Here is a 24,772-nt window from a genome sequence, read left to right as displayed (position 1 = left end):
CTATATTTTTCTTTCCCATTATTATTTTCTTCAAGACTTATAGCATTGGAAGATGATTGGGTTGGGTAAGAGGCATGAAGGTCTATATACCTTGTAGTGCACTAATTCTGTCACCTTACCATCTTCTGCTTCAGAGGTTTTATCTAGATTGCCATCTCTTCTTTGTAATAAAAGTGTCAATGCTTGTAATATTGACTCTTTTAATACTGTTGTTGCTTCCAATAATGTTGTTAGACTGTGACATTATAGATTGGGTCACCCCTCTTAACAAAGATTAGCTTTGTTGAATTATGTTGTACTTGAACTGAATTCTTGTAATAATAACAAGTCTTTTGATTGCTATGTCTATCCTTTAGCTAAGCAACACAAATTTCCTTTTCCTAAATCTACAAGTGTTTCTTTATCTTGCTTTGATTTGATCCATGTTGATATTTGGGGACCTTATTCTACCCCTTCATAGAATGGCTCAAGATATTTTCTTACTTTGTTGATGATCATAGTAGATGTACTTGGGTTTATTTGATGAAACATAAATCTGATACTTCTTCCTTAGTTCAATCTTTCTTTCACATGATCCTTAATCAATTCAAGGTTTCTATTAAGGTGATTAGGATTGATAATGGTCTTGAATTTACCCTTTCTTCATTTTATGCTTCCAAAGGTATTTTACACCAACTGTCTTATGTTGAAACACCATAACAAAATGTTGTTATTGAAAGAAAACATCAGCATTTGTTGAATGTTGCAAGAGCCATGAGATTCCATGCAAATTTACCTTTGAAGTTCTGGGGGGATAGTGTTCTTACAGTCACATATCTTATCAACAGACTTCCTAGTCCCCTCCTAGGTAATCTCACTCCTTATCAGAAACTTTTAGGTCATTCTCCCTCCTACCATCATCTTAGATTCTTTGGTTGCTTATGTTATGCCTCTACTTTAACTAGGAACAGATCCAAGTTTGATCCTAGGGCAAAGGCATGCATATTTCTTGGCTATCCTTTTGGCAACAAAGGGTATAAGTTGTATGATTTGTCTACCAAATCTGTTTTTCTTTCTAGAGATGTCATCTTCAAAGAATCTATTTTTCCTTTTAAACACTGGTTGTCTAAACCTATCCCTATTCCTTCTTCCATTTCTCATTCTGTTTTTCCCTATCAGCCTTTAATTCCAGAGTCTATTCCTCCTATTTCTGCTGAATTTTCTCTACCTTTCAATCCTATGGACACTGCTATGCGTCCTGATGAGTTTTCAGATCTTGTTCATCTTGATTTGGATTCTTCTCCACCTGTTATTGGTATTCCACCTGTTATTGGTATTCCTTTTGATTATCATTTCAATTTAGCTTCTACATACCTTCACACTCATCACTGCAATTTGGCTTTAGCTTCCCTCATACCTTCCGATGATTTCACTTTTCATGACAGTCCAGGTATCCTTTGTCCCCTTTCTTCTATTCTCTCTTATACTAAATTGTCTAATGCATATAGAGCTTTTTCTATTGCCTTGTCTGTTGCCAAGGAACCTACATCCTATGCTCAAGCTTTCACTGATCCCTTGTGGCAAGTTGCCATGAAGGTTGAGATTGATGCTCTTCAAGCTAATTAGACTTGGGTAATGACCAAATTGCCTCCTGGTAAAGTGCCTATTAGGTCCAAGTGGGTGTACAAGATTAAGCTTAAAGCTGACGGTTCTATTGAGAGGTACAAGACTAGACTTGTTGCTAAGGGCTTCACTCAGACTGAGGGTATTGATTTCTATAAAACTTTCTCTCCTGTGGTGAAATTTGTGACTGTTAGAACTCTATTGGTTGTGGCTGCTGTGTATGGTTGGCATCTTTCTCAATTGGATGTCAATAATGCTTTCTTGCATGGGGATTTGGATGAGGAGGTGTATATGGTTCCTCCTCCTAGATTTGGCAGCAAGGGGGAGGTGTGCAAGCTCACAAAGTTTCTTTATGGCTTGAAGCAAGCAAGCAGGCAGTGGTTTGCCAAGCTCTCATCCATACTTGTTGATCATGGTTTTATTCAATCTAAATTAGACTATTTTGTCTTCACTAAGGTCAGCAAGGGTTCAATTCTCATCTTACTAGTATATGTGGATGACATCCTAATAGCTAGCAATAATGTGGAGGCAGTCAATACTTCCAAAGCTTTTCTAGATGACAAGTCCAAGCTCAAGGATCTTGGTACCTTGAAGTATTTCTTAGGCCTTGAGGTTGCTAGGACTGAGAAAGGCATCAGTTTGTGTCAAATGAATTTTACTCTAGAGCTACTCTCTGATAAAGGTCTACTAGCAAGTAAACCTGCTAATGTGCCTATGGATCAATCAGCCAAGCTTAGAAGTTCAATGGGAGAGGATGTTCCAGATCCATCCTTATACAGAAGAATTATAGGCAAGCTACTTTATTTGACTCTTACCAGGCCTGACATCTATTACTCAGTGCATAAACTGAGTTAGTTTATGAGTTCCCCTAAAGCTCCACATCTACAAGTAGCCTATAAAGTGCTTAAGTACCTAAAGAAGACACCAGGACAAGGTTTATTCCTATTTGCAAGTTCAGAATTAAGACTCAAAGGCTATTGTGATGCTGACTGAGTAGCCTGTCCAGACACCAGAAGATCAGTTTTAGGGTTCTGTGCTTTCCTTGGTGATTCTCTCATATACTGGAAATGTAAAAAGCAACAAGTGGTGTCTAGATCCTCAGCAGAGTCAGAATATTGAGCAAAGGCTACTGTGACAAGTGAGATTGTTTGGTTGTTGGCTTTGCTTAAAACTTTTGGTTTAGATCACAATCAGACAGTCTCTTTGTACTGTGATTGTAAGGCAGCTTTGTACATTGTTGCAAACCCAGTGTTTCATGAAACAACAAAACATATAGAAGTTGACTGCCATTTTATCCGAGACAAAATTCAAGATGGAGTGATTAAGACATTTCATGTTCCTACTAAACACCAAATTGTTGATTTCTTCACAAAGGCACTTGGATATAAACAGTTCTATACTTTCTTTTGTCCAAGATGAACTTAATAAACACTTATAGTCCATCTTGAGGGGGAGTGTTAAGTAGTGGATAGTTTGTACATACCAATAGTTGTATGTGTTTCTTGTATTTTGTACATATTGAAGTAGACTACAATAGCATAGTGTAGCTTAGTGTTAAACAGTTGTCATTTATACTGTACAGATTAATGAGTTAGTTAGATTTGTTATAAGTCTAAGCCACGTGTCACTTCAGTTACTCTTCTCGCCTCTGTTCTCATTATATAAGGGAACAGAGCATGATAATTTATACACGAAATCATTTTTACGAGCTTCACAATGTTCACTCTCTCTCTTTCTCTGTGATTTCATTTCCTCCATTGTTGAACCTTCGAGCTTGTATGTGATTCAATAAAAGGGATGAGAATCACCTACCACCTAGCATTTCAAGCACAACAGCATACACAAGATAATTGTATTGTAATAATATTAGAATGGTATAGATCTTTATTTATCATTTGTTGCGTGAGGTAGGTAAGGTGCATCGTCACTTTCCCATTCTCTAAATTTAATAGATTTTGGCTTTCCTCCAATTTCTCACATAATATACCTTCTACTTTGGCTATATATTTTTTCTCTTGTGGGATTGTAGCTATATTGCCAACCAATTCACCCATAACTCTCACAATCAACTTTAATGGAAGAACATTTCGAAAGGAATAGGTGAGTGCTTTTATAGTCTATGATAATATGAACTTCATGATTAGAACGGTGCTTTTCATCATTGTTGTGTGTTCCCCATATAATGTGAGAATTACTACCCAACATGTGTCAAATGAGTCACAAAGTAATGATTCAACCAATGTAATTTTATCCCCTAGATCAAGCCTTTTGCATTGGAGTTGTCATTTATTAATTTATTTTTTAAAAAAAGACCAAGAATAAATATATCATTATAAGAATAAATATACTTATACATATTTAATATTGAATTATGTAAGTTTGTAATTAAGTTCATAAGATATTAAATTATTACTTGTAATTAATAGATGATATAAATCATCAATTTTTTAATAAAAATATTTATAAATTTTAACAGTAAAAGATTGGTGAATCTAGTTGTTATATATTCATGAACAAAAATCAATATTCCATGTAATTAACTCAAGTAATATACTTTCAATTATAATGGTTATTAATTATTATCATAAATTTGTGAAGAAGAAATAAATTTTAGTCATAGTGTTTATTGAATATGTAAAAATAAATAAATTAATCAAGTAGCTCTTGAAACAACTTGATTTTGTTTGTGAAGAAAATAAACCAAGCTTGCATAAATAATCTAGTTTGGCAATAAGCTCAAGCTCGGCTTGTATTTAAAATAAATTTAAATGAACAATAATGAACTTTAATAGTTTGGCTCATTTACAAACGAGGTAAACATACCTCAACTTGAAAGAAATTAAATTTCCTATCCCCAAGTCAATTTTGAAGAAGTTGATAAAATTAAATTATTTTATTATTTTATATGACACTATTTTGTAAGGGTCGTCAATGGGCCGGGTCGGGTCAGCCCGGCCCATTTTTACTTGGCCTATGGGCACAATGGGCTGGACATAATGGGCTATTAACTAGTTAATGGGTCGGGTCGGGCTGGGCCAAAAGAGAAAACCTTAACCCATAACCCTGCCCATAGGCAATGCCCATTTGGTCTTTCGTGAGGTTGGACTATCGGGTTGGGTCTAATGGACTACCCATGGGTTTGTGTTAGCATATTATTTTATTATTTTTATAAGAAAAGAATAAATTTTTATAAGGGAATAATCAATCTATTTTTTTAAAGGAAAGAATTAAAGAATTTAATACTTAATTACAAATTTTTTTACAGTCAAATCTATTTAATTTTTTTTTTGTTGATGGAAACCTATTTAATTTTTTTATTAAGGCTTTAAATAGTTTTTTATTTTTATCTTTAATAAAAAAATTGTCAAATGGTTAATTCAAATTTGCTAGACTACTAGAAAAATATATATTTAGTAAGCTAGGTTTAGCACAATTACTTTGAATATCTTAGTGGTTGAGTGAGTTCTCTTAAGAAATTTCTCTATAATATCTCAGGATCAATCCTTCATACACTTCTTATATATTTTTGTTATGAATTATGAGTTATTGGGTTGGGCTACTGGGCTAGCCCATGGGGTATCCATGAGCATAAAAACTAGCCCACAGCCTGACCTACTGGCCTAGTGGGCTACCCATGGGCCTCAATAACAACGGGCTGGGCCGCCCATTAGCCCGGTGGGCTGTCGGATTTCTGGGTCAGGCTGTGGGCCGTGGGCTATTTGATAACCCTTACTATTTTGTCGAGAGAAGAGGTGTATTACAATAGAATTAGCTCATTTGTGTTACTATTTAACAAACGAAAATGACCAAAACTGTGACACTTAAGTGCAACAATAAATAAGGTTTTGACAACTTTTGGAATAATAATTTTAGAGGTTACATGTGGTTTATGCCAAATCATTATTGACAAATCACATATGTGACATATTTACCAAACTCCCACAGGGCATAATTGCCAACATACATGCATTAAAACTAATTGGTATTTTAATTTAATGATAAATAACGTAATCATCAGAATCGGACGTCATAAATTGAAACTTTATAAATAAATAAAAAATTTTATGCTTATTATTATTATTGTTTATGCTTTCATTGATTGAGGAATCATGGTCTTGATATCATTATTGCAATATTGATGTCAAGGCTGGAATGGTCTCGAACTCTCAATCTTGTTCTCAATGCCACATTTTGCTCGTCTGAATACCGCATTTTTGGTCTTGACGTCAAGATCAATTTGATATTATTTTTATTATACAACTTCTCATTAAAAAATATTTTAAATTTAGATTTACATTCATTCTTTTCCTTTGCTACCAAAAATCTATATTTTCTTGACATTTTTGTTTATTCCAGATTTCCATATTCTTCTTTGTACGTAAAAGGATAAAAAAACACTTACATAGATGTATTATAAATCTAACGTAACTTATGATACGAAAGGAAGTTGGTTTGTGTTTTAAATTGAATTGTCCCAAGTGACATGTTTACAAAAATTTTATGAGTACATATATAAATTAAGTCAAATATCAACAAATAAATAATATAGAAAATTTATGGACACGTAACACTAGGATAGCAAATGGGCGTGCGGAATTTGGTCACATGACCTGTGTATAAAGAAATAACTAACTTAAAAAAAGAAAAAAAAAAAAGAAGACAAACTGTTTTTTTTTTTTTTTAAATGATTATGTGATTTTAATAAAATACCAATTCAAATGAACAATCATGATGTTTCAATTATTGAAACTCTCTATTCTCTATAAATTAAGAGCCTAAAATACATATAACTAATTTTTAGCTTTTCACTTATTATTCTAATCAGGCACACAATTTAACAAGAGAACTCTACTTAATAATAATAATTTATTTTTTTCAGAATTGCCGTCTACTATTAATAACTTTGCTGTATCCTAAAATAACCCGGTAGCTAGAACAAATATTATCCTAAAAATAATGTTACAAACGTTCTCAAACTAGCATTATTTTTCTTATCACTATAAAGACTGTTTGGTAGGGTGTTTTGAATAACAGGTTTTAGTATTTAAATAACATTACACATATCTTCATACATTTTTTCACTCACACATCTTTCTAAAAAATATAAACAATATTACTAAAACAATATTACCAAATGCCCTATATATCCTAAACAATTTCTTCAACAAAGAGGCGGACTTGCTTTAAGATTAAAACTAACACAAAGTGAGAGAAACCCTTATGCATGGCAACTAAGCTCTGTTTCTTCCAACTCTATCCCCTCCTCAGCAAGCCTCTTGTCCTTGTACACATACCACTTAGCACAAAACAAATATATCACGAAATTCAAAGCACTCAATATTGCCAAAAGCCAGTAAAAATTGTAAAGCTTCCCTTGATTCAGATTATCAGCTAGCCAGGGCCTCTGGTTCCCAGTCACCTTGTGCACTATAGTAACCAGTAAAGAGCTAACAAAAAACCCTAGCGAAAGTGTGATTAAAAACAGCCCTGTGCTCAAAGTCTTCATCCCCTTTGGACATTCCCGTAGGAAGAAATCAAGCTGTCCTATATAAGTAAAGGCCTCCCCAGATCCCACAAAGAAAAACTGGGGAACTAGCCAGAACACGCTTAACGGGATCTCGGCCGTTGGATTATTAGCTAAACCGTGTGATTGTGCGGCTTTCAAACGCTTTACTTCAGTGAATGCAGCTGCCACCATTGCAAAGATTGAGAAAACAAGACCAACCCCTATGCGTTGCAATGGTGTAAGACCATGTGGATTTTTAAGCACTTTTCCAGCTGTGGGAACAATGATTCTATCATAAACTGGGACAGTCAAAAGAATGCTACCAACGAAGAAGACAGTTAGGGAAGCTGCGGGGATTTGAAAGGAACCAATGTGGCGGTCCATGGTGGTTGCTTGTGAGACTGAGAATGTGGTCATTTGGACATACACTGTCCAAAACATGATGGTGGTAGCCCAAATGGGTAACATTCTAATGATCAATTTCACTTCTTCAACATCTGTTAGGGTTGATAGATACCACTTGTTTACTGCAGTGATACCACCGGCCATTTTCGGGTCCTTGATTGCTGCCTTGTTCAAGAAACTGCGTAGTGCATATGCACCATTAGATTTAAAAAAATAATAATAATAATACTATTCAACATTCTTTTCAATTTCTTAGACTCAATGATAATGCAACGAATGCAATTAGTAAACTTTAGTAATATAATAAATGAATGTTTAAATTGCTGTTTTTAGAAATATTAAAATTACTATAAATTTATAAGCAGAAATTTCTAAATAGATATTAATGTGATTGGTGGATTTCAATAATTCAATAAATTAATGTCATTATTTATTTATTTTTTTATTAATGACATATTAGTTTGTATAACTTATTTTTAGTATTTTTAGTATTACTCTGATTTTATTTTATTTTATTTTTTTGTTGGAAAGAAAGCTATTACATATTGTATTAAATATACTTTACAACTAATATGATAGTGTGATTGTTGAATTTTAACTATCTAATAAATAAATGTTAAAAAAAAAAAGTCATGACAATGATTATACGTCATTTTTTAAGATTTATATAATAAAATTTATAATTACTCTACAAGTAGCTTGTCATGATGGTACACCAACCTGTATATTAAATTGCAGTTGCATATACGGATCAAAATGAAAATGACATGGCTAGATAAGGAATCAAGGACAACTGACAATGTGATTGCGTACTCATTAAAATGAAAGTAATTTGATCGGTTGGTATATTAGCAACAACCAAAAAAAAGGTAATTTGCTTTTGTCATTTTGTTTGGCAGATCAAGCCAATATGTGGATCCAAGTATATCAAGTATGTGTATGTTTTCTTTCTCTCACATGGATTTGATGCATGTTTCCTTCCTCTTACATGAATAACCACCTTTATGGTAAAGGAAGAAAACATATTTCCAATGCATGGTGTATTTTCTTGTACTATGAAGGCAGAAAAGTGAATTTTTTATCCATTTAAAGAATCTTGTAGAATAAAAGACAACAAAGCTAAGCCTTTATTATTTAATTAAATCAATACATTTTTAGAAAATTGAATCAAAATTATTTATAAATATAGAGAAATTATATATTAAATTAATTTTTTTGTACATATAATAAATTTATACGTAGAAAACTAGAAATTAATAAATTACTAATATATATAAATATTTGGGAGACAGACTGCCATATATGCTGCAGGCTGCAGCCATGGCCGTAGATTGATCATCCTTTCCTCGTTACACACACTTACAGCTCATACTATATAAGTTTTATATAATTATATGGTAATATTTTAGATGCATGATTGACAAGTTTGGGTTTTGATGCTAGGATTATGAAAGATATAAAGAGATAAATACAAATGGGATTATTCACCCAAAAAAAAAAAAAAAAAAAATACAAATAGGATGAGATTGTGAAGGACCCAAGAACATAATTTTTGTCCCTACTCATGTGTCTCAAAGATGAAAAAAATATGATTTTTTTTAGATGTTTAAAAATTTGATGAAATTTTTTTAATAACAAAAACTTTTATTTATTTCTAGATGTTTATATTAAGAAATACTAAAGGATATAAATTTTATGAGTTCAAATTAGCTTATCTAATAAAATACGTAAATTGAAAAAAATTATATCATATATATATATATATATATATATATACGCAGATTGAAAAAAATTATATCATATCTCTCACAAGTTGTATGCTATTGGTGTCCCATGCATTAATTTGATGCCGCCAGGTGCTGGCTGGCCACTCATTTAGCATCCTAGGTCAATAGTTTTAGCGTCTGATTGGCAAATTGCATAGGTATATGCCACTATGCCCCAGCAAAGAGATAAGCCATATTAGGACTATCATGCTTGTTATGCATTCAATAAGGGGTATCTTTTTTTTTTTTTTTTAGAAGAATATGGGGGTATTCTAGTACTTGTCTGTGTGTGTTTTTGTGCTATTTAGGATGGTCAGAATGCTTGACTAGTATCTTAATTTAAATATTGGGTCATGTTAACGGGTGTTGGTGTCATTAAAATAATTGTTAATAAACTATATTAGGAAAATTTTGACATTATTTTTATTGAAAATATAAAAAAATTATCAACAAAATTTATTGCTTTATCATTTTTTTATAAAATATTTTTAAAAATAGTTTCTAAACCAATACTCTTATGCCATTCTTTAACATTTTCCTTAATTATTAACCATTAAAAAGTGGACTTACTTAAAAAAAAAAAAAAAAAAAAAAAAAAAAAAAAAAAAAAAAAAACGCGAAGACCTTTTTCTTAGAAAAAAAATATTATACCAATGAGAGCACTAATGCACTCCTATAAAGATGCTTGAACGAAAATAGTATATGGATGGAAAAAATATTGACTTTTGTCCGTGAAGTTTACATAAATTTCATTTCATCCTCAAGCTATGTCAAAAGTTATTTTTTTTTTAATAAAAAATATCTCAAAAGTTTTTTTTTATTTATTTAATAATTTTATCTTCATCCTTAAACTATTAAAAATATTATACAATCTCGTTACAATCCATTCAATCTACTTTCTATCCTCTGCATATATAATGGAATGCTTAGATAATATTATTTAATGATTATTTTGTATTAGTTAATACGAGGTAGAGGTCACAGAGCACTGAATTTATATATATATATATATATATATATATAAAAGACAAATATGAATTGCATGATTTGATTGGTCACATTCAAGATCGAACAATTGGCGAAATACATACCCTAATTAATGTTGCCACTCCCCAAAGTAACAACGACATTTGAAAGAAAATGTTGGCTAACGAGCATATGGAAAATTGGAGTCCTGTTTCACTTTTCCTACTTCACTCTATGCTCCACCAATAAAAACTTGCCACATGTTTACCTAACTAATTAAATACTACCATTATTGACTTATTAATACTACCATTATTAGTTAATGGTAGTAAATAATTAATTAGGTGAACATGTGGCAAATTTTTATTGGTCGAGTATAGGGTGGAGGAGAAAAAGTGGGACAGAAGATTTGGACTAATGGTAGTAATTAATTAATTAGGTGAACATGTGGCAAATTTTTATTGGTGGAGTATAGGGTAGAACAGGAAAAGTGGGACAGAAGATTTGGACTCGGAAAAATGTACCATTAGAGTAAGAATCTCATCAAAGATGGTATCATCATTGGTAGAGGAAAAGTTTTTTTATTTTTTATTTTTATTTTTTTGAGAATCTGGTAGAGGAAAAGTTCTAGATGGAAGACCAATTGGCCAAATATATACACTAATTAATAATGTCACTCCCCAAAGTAAAAACTAACATTTGGAAAAAAAAAATGTCGTGTATGGAAAAATATGTCTTTGGAGTAAGAGTCTCATTAAGGATGGGACCATCATTGGTAGGGAAAAGGTTCAAAATGTAAGGCCAAGGCTAAGGGAAAGGAAAAACATCCTCATACACTCGCTTGTATCCATTATTTTACATTAATAACTAGAATTAATGTTAAAATATTCATATTTTAATACATGATCAATTCGATGTAAAAAAAGAGTGTAAAAGTATAAAAGAAATGGGAAAATAGGTTTTTGAGATCAAAGACCCATTGTAATGCGCATTACTGTTGTTGTCATGTATGACAGGACAAAGGAGGCAACTCTATGATATTATTCAAACCACGTCAGAAAACAATAAACCAATCATTATCTTAAAGACTCAAACTACAATTTCGATGAGTCCTCAAAACATGTCATCTTTCTACTTTGTGGGATTTACTAATGTAATAAATTATTTTTAAAATTTTTTTATAGAAAAACAAAAAGAGTAATTAATTGTTTTGATAGTTTTTTTAATTTTTTATTTAAAAAATTTCAAAATAAATAGTTAATATGTGTCTTAAAGACATACATTAACCGGACCCATGTTAGATTAACTCATGCCAAATAACCATTAAATAATGCCACCTAAACATTCTATTATACATGTAGGATAGAGGGTTAATCGGTATAGACAGAATCATTAAAATTATAATGTTTTTGACGGTTCAGGAATGGTAAATTAGAACTTTTGATATTTTAGGGACTAGAAACAAAATTAAGGGAAATAATATTATAGATTATCTAAAAGAGTTGTCATCTATTAAGTTTGAAAAACACAATAAAATTTCACAATTTTTTTTAATAGTATAAAAGATGGCAATTTGTGATGACTGTAAAATTACTTTGGCATATTAATTTATTATAGTAAATCATAATTTATCTCAGCACAAGTTATAAGAAAAAACAGGGGGTGAAAATAACAACACAGTTACTACAGTTAAAAGAGTAGTTGAAAGAATGGTATGAGAAATCACTCACCGCAGCTGCTTGGTATGGGGCAACCTCTGCTTCTTCTTCCTCTGTCCCTCGTCAATAATGTCATCATCGTTGAACAACAAAGATGAATCCGAAGGCAGTTCCAAATGCCTCTTCCTGCACGCCGCGACAAACACCGCAACAATCTGCGTAAGCGGGCTACCCACGAGCTTCTTAAACCGGTACCTCCTTGTGCCCGACAAGAACACAACTAAGCCAAGAACGATTCCACACACGCAAATTCCATAACCCCATTCTCTCCCCTGGTTGTCTTGAATGTACACAAGAATTGTCACAGCGCAAAGCGAGCCTATGCTTATGAAGAAGAAGAACCAACTGAAAAAATTTGTCATTCGGATTTTTTCTTCTTTGTCTGAATCATCAAATTGGTCCGAACCAAAGCCTGACACGCTCGATTTTAGACCACCGGTGCCAAGAGCTGTGAGATATAGTGCCAAATAAAGAACTATTAGCTGTTTGCCGCTTGCGGGGATGCAAGGTGGTACTGTGTCCGCAGCGCATTTGGGTGGACGGAGGCTTGGGATTACGGTTGAGATTGTCAAAATTGTGACACCCTGATCACCAAAAAGATTAATAAAAAGATTTTAAATATTCAAGAAGCAAGATCAAGAATCTTACAGTTGCTTGAACGCTGGCGAAGATGGCAATCGTGCGATACCTATTAGGAGAGGAAGCAAATCAAGGAAAGAAAATTGTTGATGGGTTTTAACTATAAAGCGCAAACCAAGCTTTTTTAAGATGGAAGAATGTATAGAATAGATTGATCAATTTTGAGTATTCTTAACCTGCCAAGAAAGGTGTCGGCTATAAAGCCACCAAGTAAACAGAACATGAAAGAGGTGCCAAGGAAGTTGGTGACTGTGTTGGCAGAGGTAGCATTGCCCAAATGCATGGTAGCAATCAAATAGGTCACCAGATTGACAGCAATACCCAGCGTTGTTAACCTTTCCATTGCCTCCCCACCTGTGGAAAAATACCCCAAAGAAGAAAGATTAATCATGGCTTATTATTATATGCTAGAACTACAAGAGAGACGGATATAGAATACTAATAAAAATGGGCAGGGGAGGGTGTGTATGTGAGACCTAAAATCATGGCAGCTGCGGTCCAGCCACCGGTTTTAGACCGCTCGGCTGGACGGCCTTTGTAATCCCAGACACCTGGGAGGGTTTTCCTTTGTGTTTGAGGGAGGTCACTCATTGTTGGAGCAGTACGTCAATTTTTCTGTGGAGCGTGAATAATGGTTGAGAAATATGAGACTTGAGGGTAGCAGGAACATGTACAGGCCTTGTAGCCAATTTATAGAGCTCAAAAACCTTAAATTCAATCAAGAAATTTCATTTTGTCTTGAACTGACACCTCTAAGCTTAGCTTGATTCCATATATTTATATACTGTATATTAATGATGCATTAGAAAAGCTACTAAATATCAGTTTTGAAGAAACTGTGTGCAGTGTGCATTAAACTGGAAACTATATAATAACACTATAACTAAAAGAAAATAAATTTTTTTCTCAAACAAAATAAAAATAAAATATACAATGAAATACTATTTAAACCATATATTAATAGTTAAATGACGGAAAAAAATTGCCAAATGCCCTTTTCGGGCAAAAATAGTAGCTCTTTGCCCCATTTCCCAAACTAATTAGAGAAATATCTCTCTTTTGAAACTTGATTTGTTATAAATTGAGTTAAACCCTATAGCGGCGTTTTTAAGGAGCTTATAGTGACGTTTTCAGGACCTATAGTGGCGTTTTGTAATTCGACCTCTATGAAATCGAGTTATAGGTAAAAAAAAAAAATTTTAAAAATTTGGTTATAGGTAAAAAAAAAAATTTTAAAAAAAAATTGCCTATAACTCGATTTCATGGAGGTCGAGTTACAAAACGCCACTATAGGTCCTTAAAACGTCATTATAGATCCTTAAAAACGCTGCTATAAGGCTCCAAATTTTTTTTTTAACTCGATTTATCTCAAATCGAGTTACAAAAGAGGAGAATTTCTCTAATTAGTTTGGAAAATGGGGTAAAACGCTGCTTAGTTTGGGAGAAAAAGGCATTTCCCCATTTTCTCCATTAAATGACATTTTTTTTGCATTTATCAAGAAATTAATATACATAATAATCATTTAACTATTTATGCAGGAAAATTTTGGTAAACATGACATTTGTTAATATTCACAACACATAGAAAGCTTATGCAACACACACACACACACACACATATATATATATATATATAATTGTAAATTTATCGAAATTGCTAACACACCTAATTTGCATTTGTTTAGTATGCAGTTTTAAAGATCAATAGTTATGTTATCAATAAATTATTTAAAGTGCAAGTTTTTATAATTTAAAATTATTCATAAAATATAAAGCTTATAGATCATATAGTAAATAATATCTGATTGACACAAAATTTGACATATATATTGAGAACGTAAAGAATGTGCAATTCGGTTAGATTTTCAAAAATATGTAGTAATGTTTATTTTATTAAGTAAGGTTGTAATTTTAGGATATAATTAATTTTATAACTAAACTTTGTCCATTTCATATTCAATTCACACGGAAAAGTGTTTTTAGAATCAAATTAATTTATGTGTTAAAATAATTAAGGGTTGTTTTGGGCTTGCTTTCATTTTTTTTTTTTTTTTTTTTTTTTTTTTTTTTTTTTTTTTTTTTGCTGCTGTTGTGCATTGTTGCCTTTTAACTTGCTCTGGTTGACTCTTTTTTTTTTTTCGTTTGCTTATTAGGGTTTATCAAATAATATTGCAAACGAAAATGATATTTTGGTAATAAACAAAATTATGAGAGATAGAGAAGGGAAACAATTACGCAATTCAAATCTCTAAATTCACATTAATAAGACCAAGAAAAACCGTCACTCAGCTAAAGTCAATAGAAGCACGTGGCTTAGTTTAGTTTGATTTATTCATTTATTTTGAAATAATTCAGCAAAAAACAAAGGAATCAATGTGGCATATTTGTTTTTCCTGGATTTTATAAGTGACGACACAAAAAGCAAAAGCAAAAGCAAGAAAACTGAGAACCCAAGGTGTAACGTGGATTGTTTGTTTGTTTAAAAAAAAAAAAAAAAAAAAAAAAAAAAACGTGGATTGTTTGAGATGGGATTACATTGTCATCACCGAAGTGAAAACGTTTTTGGGTAATGGGTTAGGCTTACAGGAAATTAGGACTAGGAGTTGGAAAATTTTGTCATAGTTCCCGCTGAAAAATAAAGTCAAAGAATTAAAGAGAGGAAAAAAATTAAATGAAGATCACAGTTGAGGCAAATTTTGTAACTACCCAATATGTAATTGTTTCCCTTCTCTATCTCTCATAATTTTGTTTATGAGAGTATTAAAGAATGTTCTAGTTAGAGTATATGTAATACTGTGGCTGATGCTTTAGCATTGCGCCTCTAGTTTTATTTAATGCCCATTGAGGTTCTTTCAATAAAGCCCAGGCTGTTACCCACTCTGGTTTCTCAAAAAAATTAAAAAAAAAAAAAAAAAATGTAAGCGGTGAAATATCTACTGGTGCAGTTTGTAACTGCTCAATATGTAAGCGGTGCACTATGCATGTACTGGTGCAGTATGTGACTACCCATGTAATCAGAACAATGCAAACTATATTTTTAGTTTCAAGCAATGCTATAGCTATGACCTATATAGCAATATTTTTACAAACTATTGCTATGGTCAATTCTTAATGGTTTTCATTTAGACTTATTACTAACATCAAATTTTCACTTATTAATAATCACTCATCACATTAATACTTTGTAATTTTAATATATATATATATATATATATAATTTTTCATTTTCTCAAAACATTAATTACTACATTTAGGGCCCGTTTGGATGGAGGGAAGAAGAAGGGAGAGTAGAGGGGAGTAGAGTATAATTGACTAAAAATGAGCTAATTTTAGGCCTAATTTATTTTATTCTACTCTACTCCTCATCCTTCCCCCTAAATCCAAACGGACTATTAAGAATAGACCATAGTTTTTATTGATAATGTAGCAAATGAAACTATACATGCAAACCGACTAATTAACAAGTCATTCAATACAAGGAAAATGAACTTTGCAGTTTAAACATCTCCATTAAAAATATAACAAAAGTATCACTTTAGCAACAAGGTTTTTGAGCAAATATATATATAAGTGGGGAAAAGTTAAAGAATGTTCTAATTAGAGTATTGGTTTATCAGTTTATGCAATATTTTTAGAAATTTTTTATGGGGAAAATTTGATTTTTTTTTTTTTAATAATTTTTATATTTCTCTTAAAATTGGTATCAAGATTTTTCTAAAATTGTTTACTGACAAATACTCTACAGATACTCGTTAAAAATGATGCATATAAGTTATGGTTTTCTAAGGAATGGGAATCAAGTAGAATTTGGAATGATCACATTAGCTTTATTGTTTAAATCAGCTCCAACACTAATGGCCACCCAATGAACAGTGATTTGCAAAACCATCATAGATTATGAGAAATAATGTTGACCACAAATTTTTTAGGGGGATAAGTATCTGTCTTCAATTCGGAGATTTAAACAATGATCTGATCTGTATGTTTTCAATTCCTTCAAATCATATGTCACAACATTTTTGCTTTGGACCACAAGTTTTATCATGTGAGTAATGATTTTTTTTTAATAAGATAGCGGAAAATTCTTATTTTGATCAGGTACTTAATGATTTACGTCAGTTTGCACTACCCAGCTAGTACCTATAGCTCCCTTATAGAATCCAATTAGGAGTCTCTTCTAACCAAAATACTTTGCTAAGTAAGCTTCCAAGCTCACATTAGAACATTTAAGAACAAAAGCTCACATCCCACATGCGAAAGAAGCATAAAAGATATTTGACCTCATAAAACCATATGCGCCACAACGGAGAAATCTCCGGATGCATGATGCAGCATTAACTGCTCGAGCAATGATCACCTGATTTGCTTCAAGGATGGCATCATAGAAGCCTGTTTCAATTTTCATAGGCAATTAATTTACGCAGAGCTAATGGTGCAGCACAGATCTTCTGGATTCACCAGAAAAAGCAAACTACGTACCTACTTCTTGTGTATTGTTAGATTTATTATGGTTAGGGGTGACAAAATATGCTCAAACCCATTTGCCCAAATTCATTTGTCTGCCCAAACCCACCCACTCTAATTAAATACAAAACCCACTCAATTATTAATTGGTTAAATGGGCATCAACCCAATTAAACCTAGTGATTATTGGGTTTTAACTAAAAACTCATTGAGCCCCATTTAACCCAAAAACAATATTCCCAAATTCAACCCAGCCCTTTCCATAAAAAAAAAAAAAACAAAACCCAGCCCTTAGATGTTTTATTTTCACTCATTTTCTCAGCCTTCAATCACGCTTTAATCAAAACCTAACAGCTTCAAAGCTTCAGAGTTCACCTGAGGCAGTCTCATCGTCATCCTTTGCACCCGTCCAATCATCAGAGCCATCACAACCATCGTCATCGTCGTCGTCATCAACATCAACGGCCGCGGCGGCGGAGGACCTAGTAGTAGCGATGAGGGACGGAGGCGGAGGCGAATGTTCACGATGATTCGAAAACTATTCATTGTGATTCCTGGCACAGATTCTCAACCAAGAAGAAATCTCACAGTTGGTGCGATTTCACACCTCCTTCTACAGTTTTCGAAAGTGTAGCAATTATTTTTAGCTCCACACAAAAAACACCAATCAAAGGCACATTCAAAGAAAGAAGAAAGAAATTTGCAGTGAAATTGATTTCTCTCTCGATCTCTTTCTCTGTGAGATTAGATAATTGGGGTTTCACTTCGGTTAGGGCTTTTGTTGAGTGATTGTAGGAAATGGCGAGAGTTGATCAGCTAGCGAGCGAGAGGAGTAAAGCTCAGTTCAATGTGGATGAGATGAAGATTGTCTGGGCTAGCTCTCGCCACGCCTTCGAGATTTCGGATCGAATTTCTCGCCTCGTCACCAGCGATCCTGTCATTTTTCTTCACTTTCTTTTTTTTTTTTGAAAAATTATTCATTTGGCTTTGTTTGGATCCTGAGAAAGTGTAAGAAAGTTGTGCTTGTTTTGGTTCTAATGTAATCATGCTTTTTGTTTTTTTTTTTTGCTCTTAACTTTTATTAGAAAAATTGAAGAAAAAAAAAAGAACTATGAGCTACCGGGAAACCAAATCGTTTGAATTGTTATGTTGATTGTGTAATGTATCTAGGTTGTGTGGATCTGATATTTGCTATTGTCAATTTGTGAACTTCTTGTTTGGTAGGTGAGAAAGTGTGGGAAAGTACAAGAAATTTTTTAAATATTTTTAGAGTACTTTGGTCATTTTCACTTTAGTGGCATTTTGGTAATTTTGGTAATTTGGTGGGTTGGGGTTTACCCATAATAATTGGGTTGGGTTAAATTTGGGTTAGAAGCAATTAGTTAAATGGGTTTAATGGGTAAATGAGTTTTATATACCCAACCCAATTATGCCCACCCCAAACCCACTCATTTGACACCCCTAATTATGGTCCGAGAGCCTAACTCGAATCACTTGTAGGAACATGCATGTAAACCTATATGGTTAGCCTAGGTTTAATTTATAGGTTGCTCTAGTATATAAACCTACATTAGGTTCATTATAAACTAAAGAGCTTAATAGACAATATGTATCCATTAAGGGTTTTTCACCATGGACATAGTCCATCAGACCGAATCACGTAAAACTTTGAGTTTACTCTCTCTTTCATGCTTTCACCCATTATTCAATCACTTCAATCAAGTAACATCTTTAAAATGCATAATGCAAAAAATACGGTCACATGAAAATCTTTCATATTTTTATTTATTTTATTTTATAAATTAATTCTTCAACTTAATATTTGTCATTTCAACCACTGTGTACGCTTAGCACGATAGTCACTCCACAAGTATTAAGTGTTTGTGGGATGTGGTGGGGGGGGAGGGGCAAGGGCCAAGTTTCAAGTATTAAGTGTTTAGGGGTCGAACATGACTGTTCTTTGTCCAAAAAGAATGAGAGCGCAAAGTGGCCGACTTGCTGAAAAGCCAGGTAAAACCCCCTCTTAGCTATAGCCCTTGACGAGGGAAGTATCCACAAAAGATGATTAAATTGGCATAATCTAAAGGAAAGAAGTAGATTAGAATAAGAAAGAAAAACAAAACTAAAGAAAGGATTTCCCAAGCTATCCCTTGCAAGTGAAGACTACATCTCCATCCGGTTTGGTCATCCCATCTTATTTTATTATTCCAAAAAACTATTTTATCAATTATACCATACCGTTTTACAAGACCCCAACATCCCATATTTTATTTTTTTCATTCTACATATTAAAATAATATAAATTACGCAATAAAATAATATAAAAAATCTCTCTCTCTTCTCTCTTCACCTCTATTCTTTGTCTCTCTGCTTTTCCCTTTCTCATGCACCCACCACCAACCCAAACCCAGAACAACCACCCACCAATACATGCCTGCAACTTGAAAAAATTCTTGATTTTTTTTTTCTCTTCACTGCCAATTCAGCCATGCTCACAAAGAAAGAAAGAGCAGAGATAAAATTCACCACCATCCATATCAAACCCATACCCACCTCTTCCTTTAGCCATTAGTCACAACAACAACAACAAAAAAAAAAAAAAAAAAAAAAAAAGAACACACACACACACAGAATCCAGATCGCAACCCAAAAGAACCGGATCGCAACCCACTTCGGCGGCGCTTTGACACCAGACTCTCCACTTCAGCGCCGGCAAACTCACGTTCATCGCTTTCCTCCTATTTGTCATGCTGTTCATCATCACGCTATCCAACGGCATCATCACGGAGAGATTGGCTCGTGTCGCTCCAAGCATCGGCGATCTGCACAGACTCAACAGCGGCAACGGACTGAAATCCACGACGTCTGGTTTTTGGACCTTGCATCGGAGACAGATCGAAAGTGTGAGAGAGAGAGAGAGAGAGATGAGAGAGAAAAATTTACGGAAATAAAATATTAATATTATTTTTGGCATAGTGCTACAGTGCAATCTTACATGTAAGATTGCACTGTAGCACTATGCCAAAAAAATTTACACTTTCTCACTTTTAGCCTTCCAGCTACTGAGTACAATTTGGGTCTAAATGCCAAATGTACCTTACACTTGGCATTTGGCCCTCTAGCTGCGGATGCTTAGAAGGCTGAGAAAAAAACATAGAAGAAGAAGAAGGTATCTTACCCTTACTGGTTTGAAGGGGTACTTAAACTTAAATAAGAAACAGGAAAGCTGCGCGATAACCTGTAAGGGATTCACTAAATTCCCCTTTTCTATTTCCGGAAACATAAGTTGGTAACAAAAAAGAAAAGAGAGAGGGATTACTAAAAGAGGGGAAAAAAATGAAGAGATAGAGAGGACTTAGCTACGTTTAAGATAATGATGATTTGGTCGGCAAAATTATTGAAGAAAAAAAAAAAAAAAAAAAAAAGGTTGGTGCCACGTTTATTTGGTCGGCAAAATATATTTGGTCGGCAAAATTAATGTAGCTTGAAACCTGCGTGCATGGACGGCACAACAATGAGATTCTCATATGTCATTAAGAAAGAGGAAAAATACACTATTCAAAGCACAAAGGTATTCTATAAGCTTTTGTCATTTAAATTCGACCTACAAAATCATTTGTGGTGTGGCAGTTGGACAAAAAAGCTTATCGATAATCGGATTTTCTATTCGAGAGAGCATGATCGGATTACTGCCATGTCTTATAAGACAATCTTCTTAAGGCCTTAGCCCTAATGTGGTTCCATCCTTTGTTCTCTCGCTATTCTTTTTTCTTGTTTTTTGTTTTTATTTTTTCTTTTGACATGACATCTTGAAGCATAAGATTTCCTCATACAAGGTCCAGCCCATAGCAAACCGAGGCCCAACCCTTTTAATACGCGGAGCTTTGACTCGTCTTGAGTTCTATTGCGTAAACAAGGGTCCATGGGCTACCGAAAGGTGAAAGTCCTTACCCTTTCTCGGTAATTGCGGGCCTGTCTAGCTTTGTATTTATTTTTCTTTTGTTTTCTTTTAAAAATTGGGGTTATTAAGAAATGTAATAGACTAATTGCTAATGGCAATATTTTTTTGTTCAAATGCATAAACATCCCTTGGAGTTTGGATCAATTGCAAATTGAACCCATGAGCTTTTAACTTTTCTTTATTATGCTCCCTAAAATTTTCACATTTGTCAAACTGGTTTTTGAAACTAACTTTTGTTTACTCTTAGTGACAGAAAAGTATCATATGACTATTATATTTATGACCCAAAAACTCATTCGCATCAAATAAAATATGAATAACAACAATGTCTGATTATATTGTTATTTGTGTTTCATTTTGGTGCGAACTAGTTGCATGGTTGTGTCATTTGATGGTCACATGATTCTTTTTTCGTCACTAAGAACAACCAAAATTGGTTTAAGATGTGAATATCAAAACATCAAAGTGTTATGAAGAAAATTTAAAAGTTCAGTGGGTCCAAAACTCAAGGGGTATTTTCTTTTCTTTTTTTCATTTGGGCCCCTTTGTTTCCCTCTTCACAAAAGTTGAACATATCTTTATTCACTTCACTATCAAGACAATGAGTGAGGCATTATAGGCTACACAAATTTTTTTTTTTATCAACTAATTTTATTAATTGTAACTAAAAGAATTCTATAATTAGAGAAATTAAAAAAAAATGTAAAAGAATTATTAAAATTTTTTTCTCTAAAAAAAAAACTGTTTTAGCAGTTACGTGTGGTTTACGTACATCTAGTTTTTTTTTTTTTTTTTTTTTTTTTTTTTTTTTGAGAAAAATGTATATTTAGTTGATTTTTTATTTGATGAAAATACTGTATAAAAGGAGGAGGGAGAATTGACTTCTTTAGGGTTTGCCAAATGTACAATTGTTTCCAATCTAATTCTCTATGTGTTAGGTCCAAAGTATTAGCAAACTTGACAAATTGTAACTCTTGTTGAGTCATAAGTTCTATACTCAAGGAAAGAAGACTTTTTGGTTTCTCAACACATAGTTGATTAATCGAGAATCGCAGATGCAGTTTTTAATTTGACAAGTTTTACATTAAGTTGGTAATGCAAGTGGGTTTTTGTAAACCTAATTAGAGTGCTTATATATATATAAAGGTCAATTGAACCTGACTTTTATAGAGATTGTATATATAGAAAAGCTTGTGCCATCCAAGGACAAAACCCTAACCTCCACTTATTTAACCCGTGAGTTTAGAAGCAAGTAGAGAACCATCATCCACGTTGTTGCTACTTCCATAGTGCAAATCAAGTTTAAGCCACACATTCATACCTGGGTTTGGTGGGGAAATAAAATCTTTAAGAGGTTCTTGAAGCTACAAGCAAGAAGTTATGTGACAAAATCCACAGTAGAAGAGTCGTGCATGTATTTGAAGTTTCATGAGATCAAGGTAGTAAATACTATGTACGTTAATTAGTAGTAGAATTATAGAGTCTGTTTGGATTGAACTTATTGTTGCTGAAACTGAAAACTGAAAACTGAAAGTACTGTAGTCTGTAGCAAAATAATTTTTAAATGTGTGAATAGTATCGTGGGACCCATTTTTAATATTTTTTAGTGTGTGAACAGTGATAAACAATGCTGCTACAGTACTGCTACAGTGCACTACAGTGCTTATTGTCCCTGAAACACGTGAAGTGAGGAAAAAAGAAAAAAAAAAAAAAAGGAAAAACGCAGTTTGGATTCAGCGGAAAACGCTGAATCCAAACGGCACCATAGTTTATTCTATTGTATAAACTTCAATTTTAAGAGTGGATTTTTTTTTAGTTTAATTTTATTTTATTTGTTGTTGCCATTGATTTTTCACATCGTAATCATATTGTCATGTTATTTATTTTTTGCACTTGTTTAATTTACTGTTTTGGCAATATTGTTTGTGTGGTTTGATTAATCCTAAGTTGAATTCAATTACATAATTGATTAATTAATCAGCTCCGCTTAAAACTGGTTACTTTGGGTTACAATGAGGTATAAATTTTCCTAAACCACACTATGTATAGCAAACCAAACGTGACCACAAGTCTACAACACAACTGACATAAAGCTAGCCATCACATTTTATGTCGTTTCCCCCTATTCCTATGGTCAAAAAAAAAAAAAAAAAAAAAAAAAAAAAAGGAAAAGGAAAAGGAAATCCTTCTTATAATCAGAAATCTAGGGAAATGACAGATTTGTCTCTTTGTTTCATTTGTGAACCTTTACATGTGGATGGGGGCATCAGCCATCAAAAACACAGTCCTTGTAAATCCAAATCTTGATTTTAAGTGGTTTGCATCCAAGATCGCATTTGGACGTGGAGAAAATCCTTTTTCGTGTAACACTGTTGATTCACATGTTGAAGTTGAACACAACCTAATTATTCTTTCTCTCTCCCTCCAATTTTCAGTATGAACTCGTGAGTTAGTTCACATTAGCTATTTATTAAAGTTCCTCATTTAATTAGTATTTCTTGCGAGGGAATTTCTGTGGGCTTCACTGTTTTTTCTTATGACATATATAATAATTTGAAAACCTACAACTTGCATTGAACATGTTATTTGGTTCGAAAGAATCTGGTGAAGCAAACTCCAAGTAGGTGCAGGCGATATTGTCGTTCAGATATATTATACAAATACCAAAGATAAACTAAATGCAAATATATATATATATATATATATAATTTATACGTGTGATATTCTAGATTGCATGGTTTTAATCCGATCGATACAATTGAATTGTGTCAATCTAGATTGTGTGGATGTGTACTAAATTCTTCAAACAAGCTTGCACCAGCTCGAATTAGGCTATATATAAGCAATTACGAGAAACTCTAATTGTAATTTTAATTTTTTTTTAGTATAATACAAATGTAACTAGCTAGTACTTTTCTTGGATTTATATAAATGGTCAAAGTCAACCTAACAAAGTTATGGCTGCAACACAATGTGTACCCTAATAAGTACATTAGAAATATAAGTAGAGAATATTACAATATCCCGAATTATATGTATTGAATTGGATAAGTTTGTGTTATGCGAGTGCTTGTTAAGATTTATAGCTAAGTGTTTATTAGGTTGAACTTAATATAAGCAATTACAATGAACTATAATTTTAATTTGACTAGTCTTTTCGAGTATAGCAATTTGATTGGATTCAATTGTAACAAAGTGTTATTGAGTCCCCATATTGGTTATTTATTATTAATTTAGATCATAGATGTAGATGATTATGAGATTCTTAATTGTAATTTGACTAATCTTTTGGGGATATAGCACAAATATATATATATATATATATGTATAACAAAGTTTTACTAAATATATACATTGTGTATAAACATAGGAGGTGATCAAAGAACATGATGAGCACTTACCCTTTTCCTTCCCACTAGTTTCCTACCATAAATAAACAAAGGAAAATGTTAACCAATGCCTGGCATTGGTTTATAAATTATTTTTAGAAACATTTTATTGAGAGAATAAGAAAACAATAAATGTTATTGACAGCTTTTATATTTCTCATGAAAGTAATATCAAAAATTTCCTATCATAGTTCATTAACAATTACCCTACAAGTATTCGTTAATATGACTCATAAACAAAAGATATAGACAACCATAACCTTTGTGTCATAATTTTTTACACAACTTGCTAAAATAATCAATTGAAAGTGGTGAAAAAAAAAAACAAAAAGGAGAAAAAAAGTAAAGAGTTCATG

General features: G+C 32.7%; 1 protein-coding gene across 1 annotated transcript; it reads right to left on the bottom strand.

The window, feature by feature from the left end:
* Positions 1-6,682: 6,682 nt before the first annotated feature.
* Positions 6,683-13,261, bottom strand: LOC115972029 (protein NRT1/ PTR FAMILY 6.3). Its single transcript, XM_031092165.1, has 5 exons — positions 13,079-13,261; positions 12,779-12,956; positions 12,612-12,651; positions 11,976-12,547; positions 6,683-7,691 (listed from the first exon to the last, which is right to left on the bottom strand). Exons 1-5 carry the CDS (start codon positions 13,191-13,193, stop codon positions 6,821-6,823), a joined length of 1,776 nt encoding a protein of 591 aa, XP_030948025.1. The 5' UTR covers positions 13,194-13,261; the 3' UTR covers positions 6,683-6,820.
* Between the last annotated feature and the right edge of the window lie 11,511 nt (positions 13,262-24,772).

Source organism: Quercus lobata, chromosome 12 (genome assembly GCF_001633185.2).
Source record: "Quercus lobata isolate SW786 chromosome 12, ValleyOak3.0 Primary Assembly, whole genome shotgun sequence".
Lineage (NCBI taxonomy): Eukaryota > Viridiplantae > Streptophyta > Magnoliopsida > Fagales > Fagaceae > Quercus > Quercus lobata.
Note: the sequence above shows the minus strand (reverse complement) of the source record. Positions and strands in the feature narration are given on the sequence as shown.

Coding starts and splice junctions, on each gene's coding strand:
- LOC115972029 (XM_031092165.1), bottom strand. CDS start 13,193: ATGAGTGACCTCCCTCAAACACAAAGGAAAACCCTCCCAGGTGTCTGG. Junction 12,957..13,078: donor CGCAGCTGCCATGATTTTAG/GTCTCACATACA, acceptor ATTTTTCCACAG/GTGGGGAGGCAATGGAAAGG. Junction 12,652..12,778: donor GCCGACACCTTTCTTGGCAG/GTTAAGAATACT, acceptor CTCTCCTAATAG/GTATCGCACGATTGCCATCT.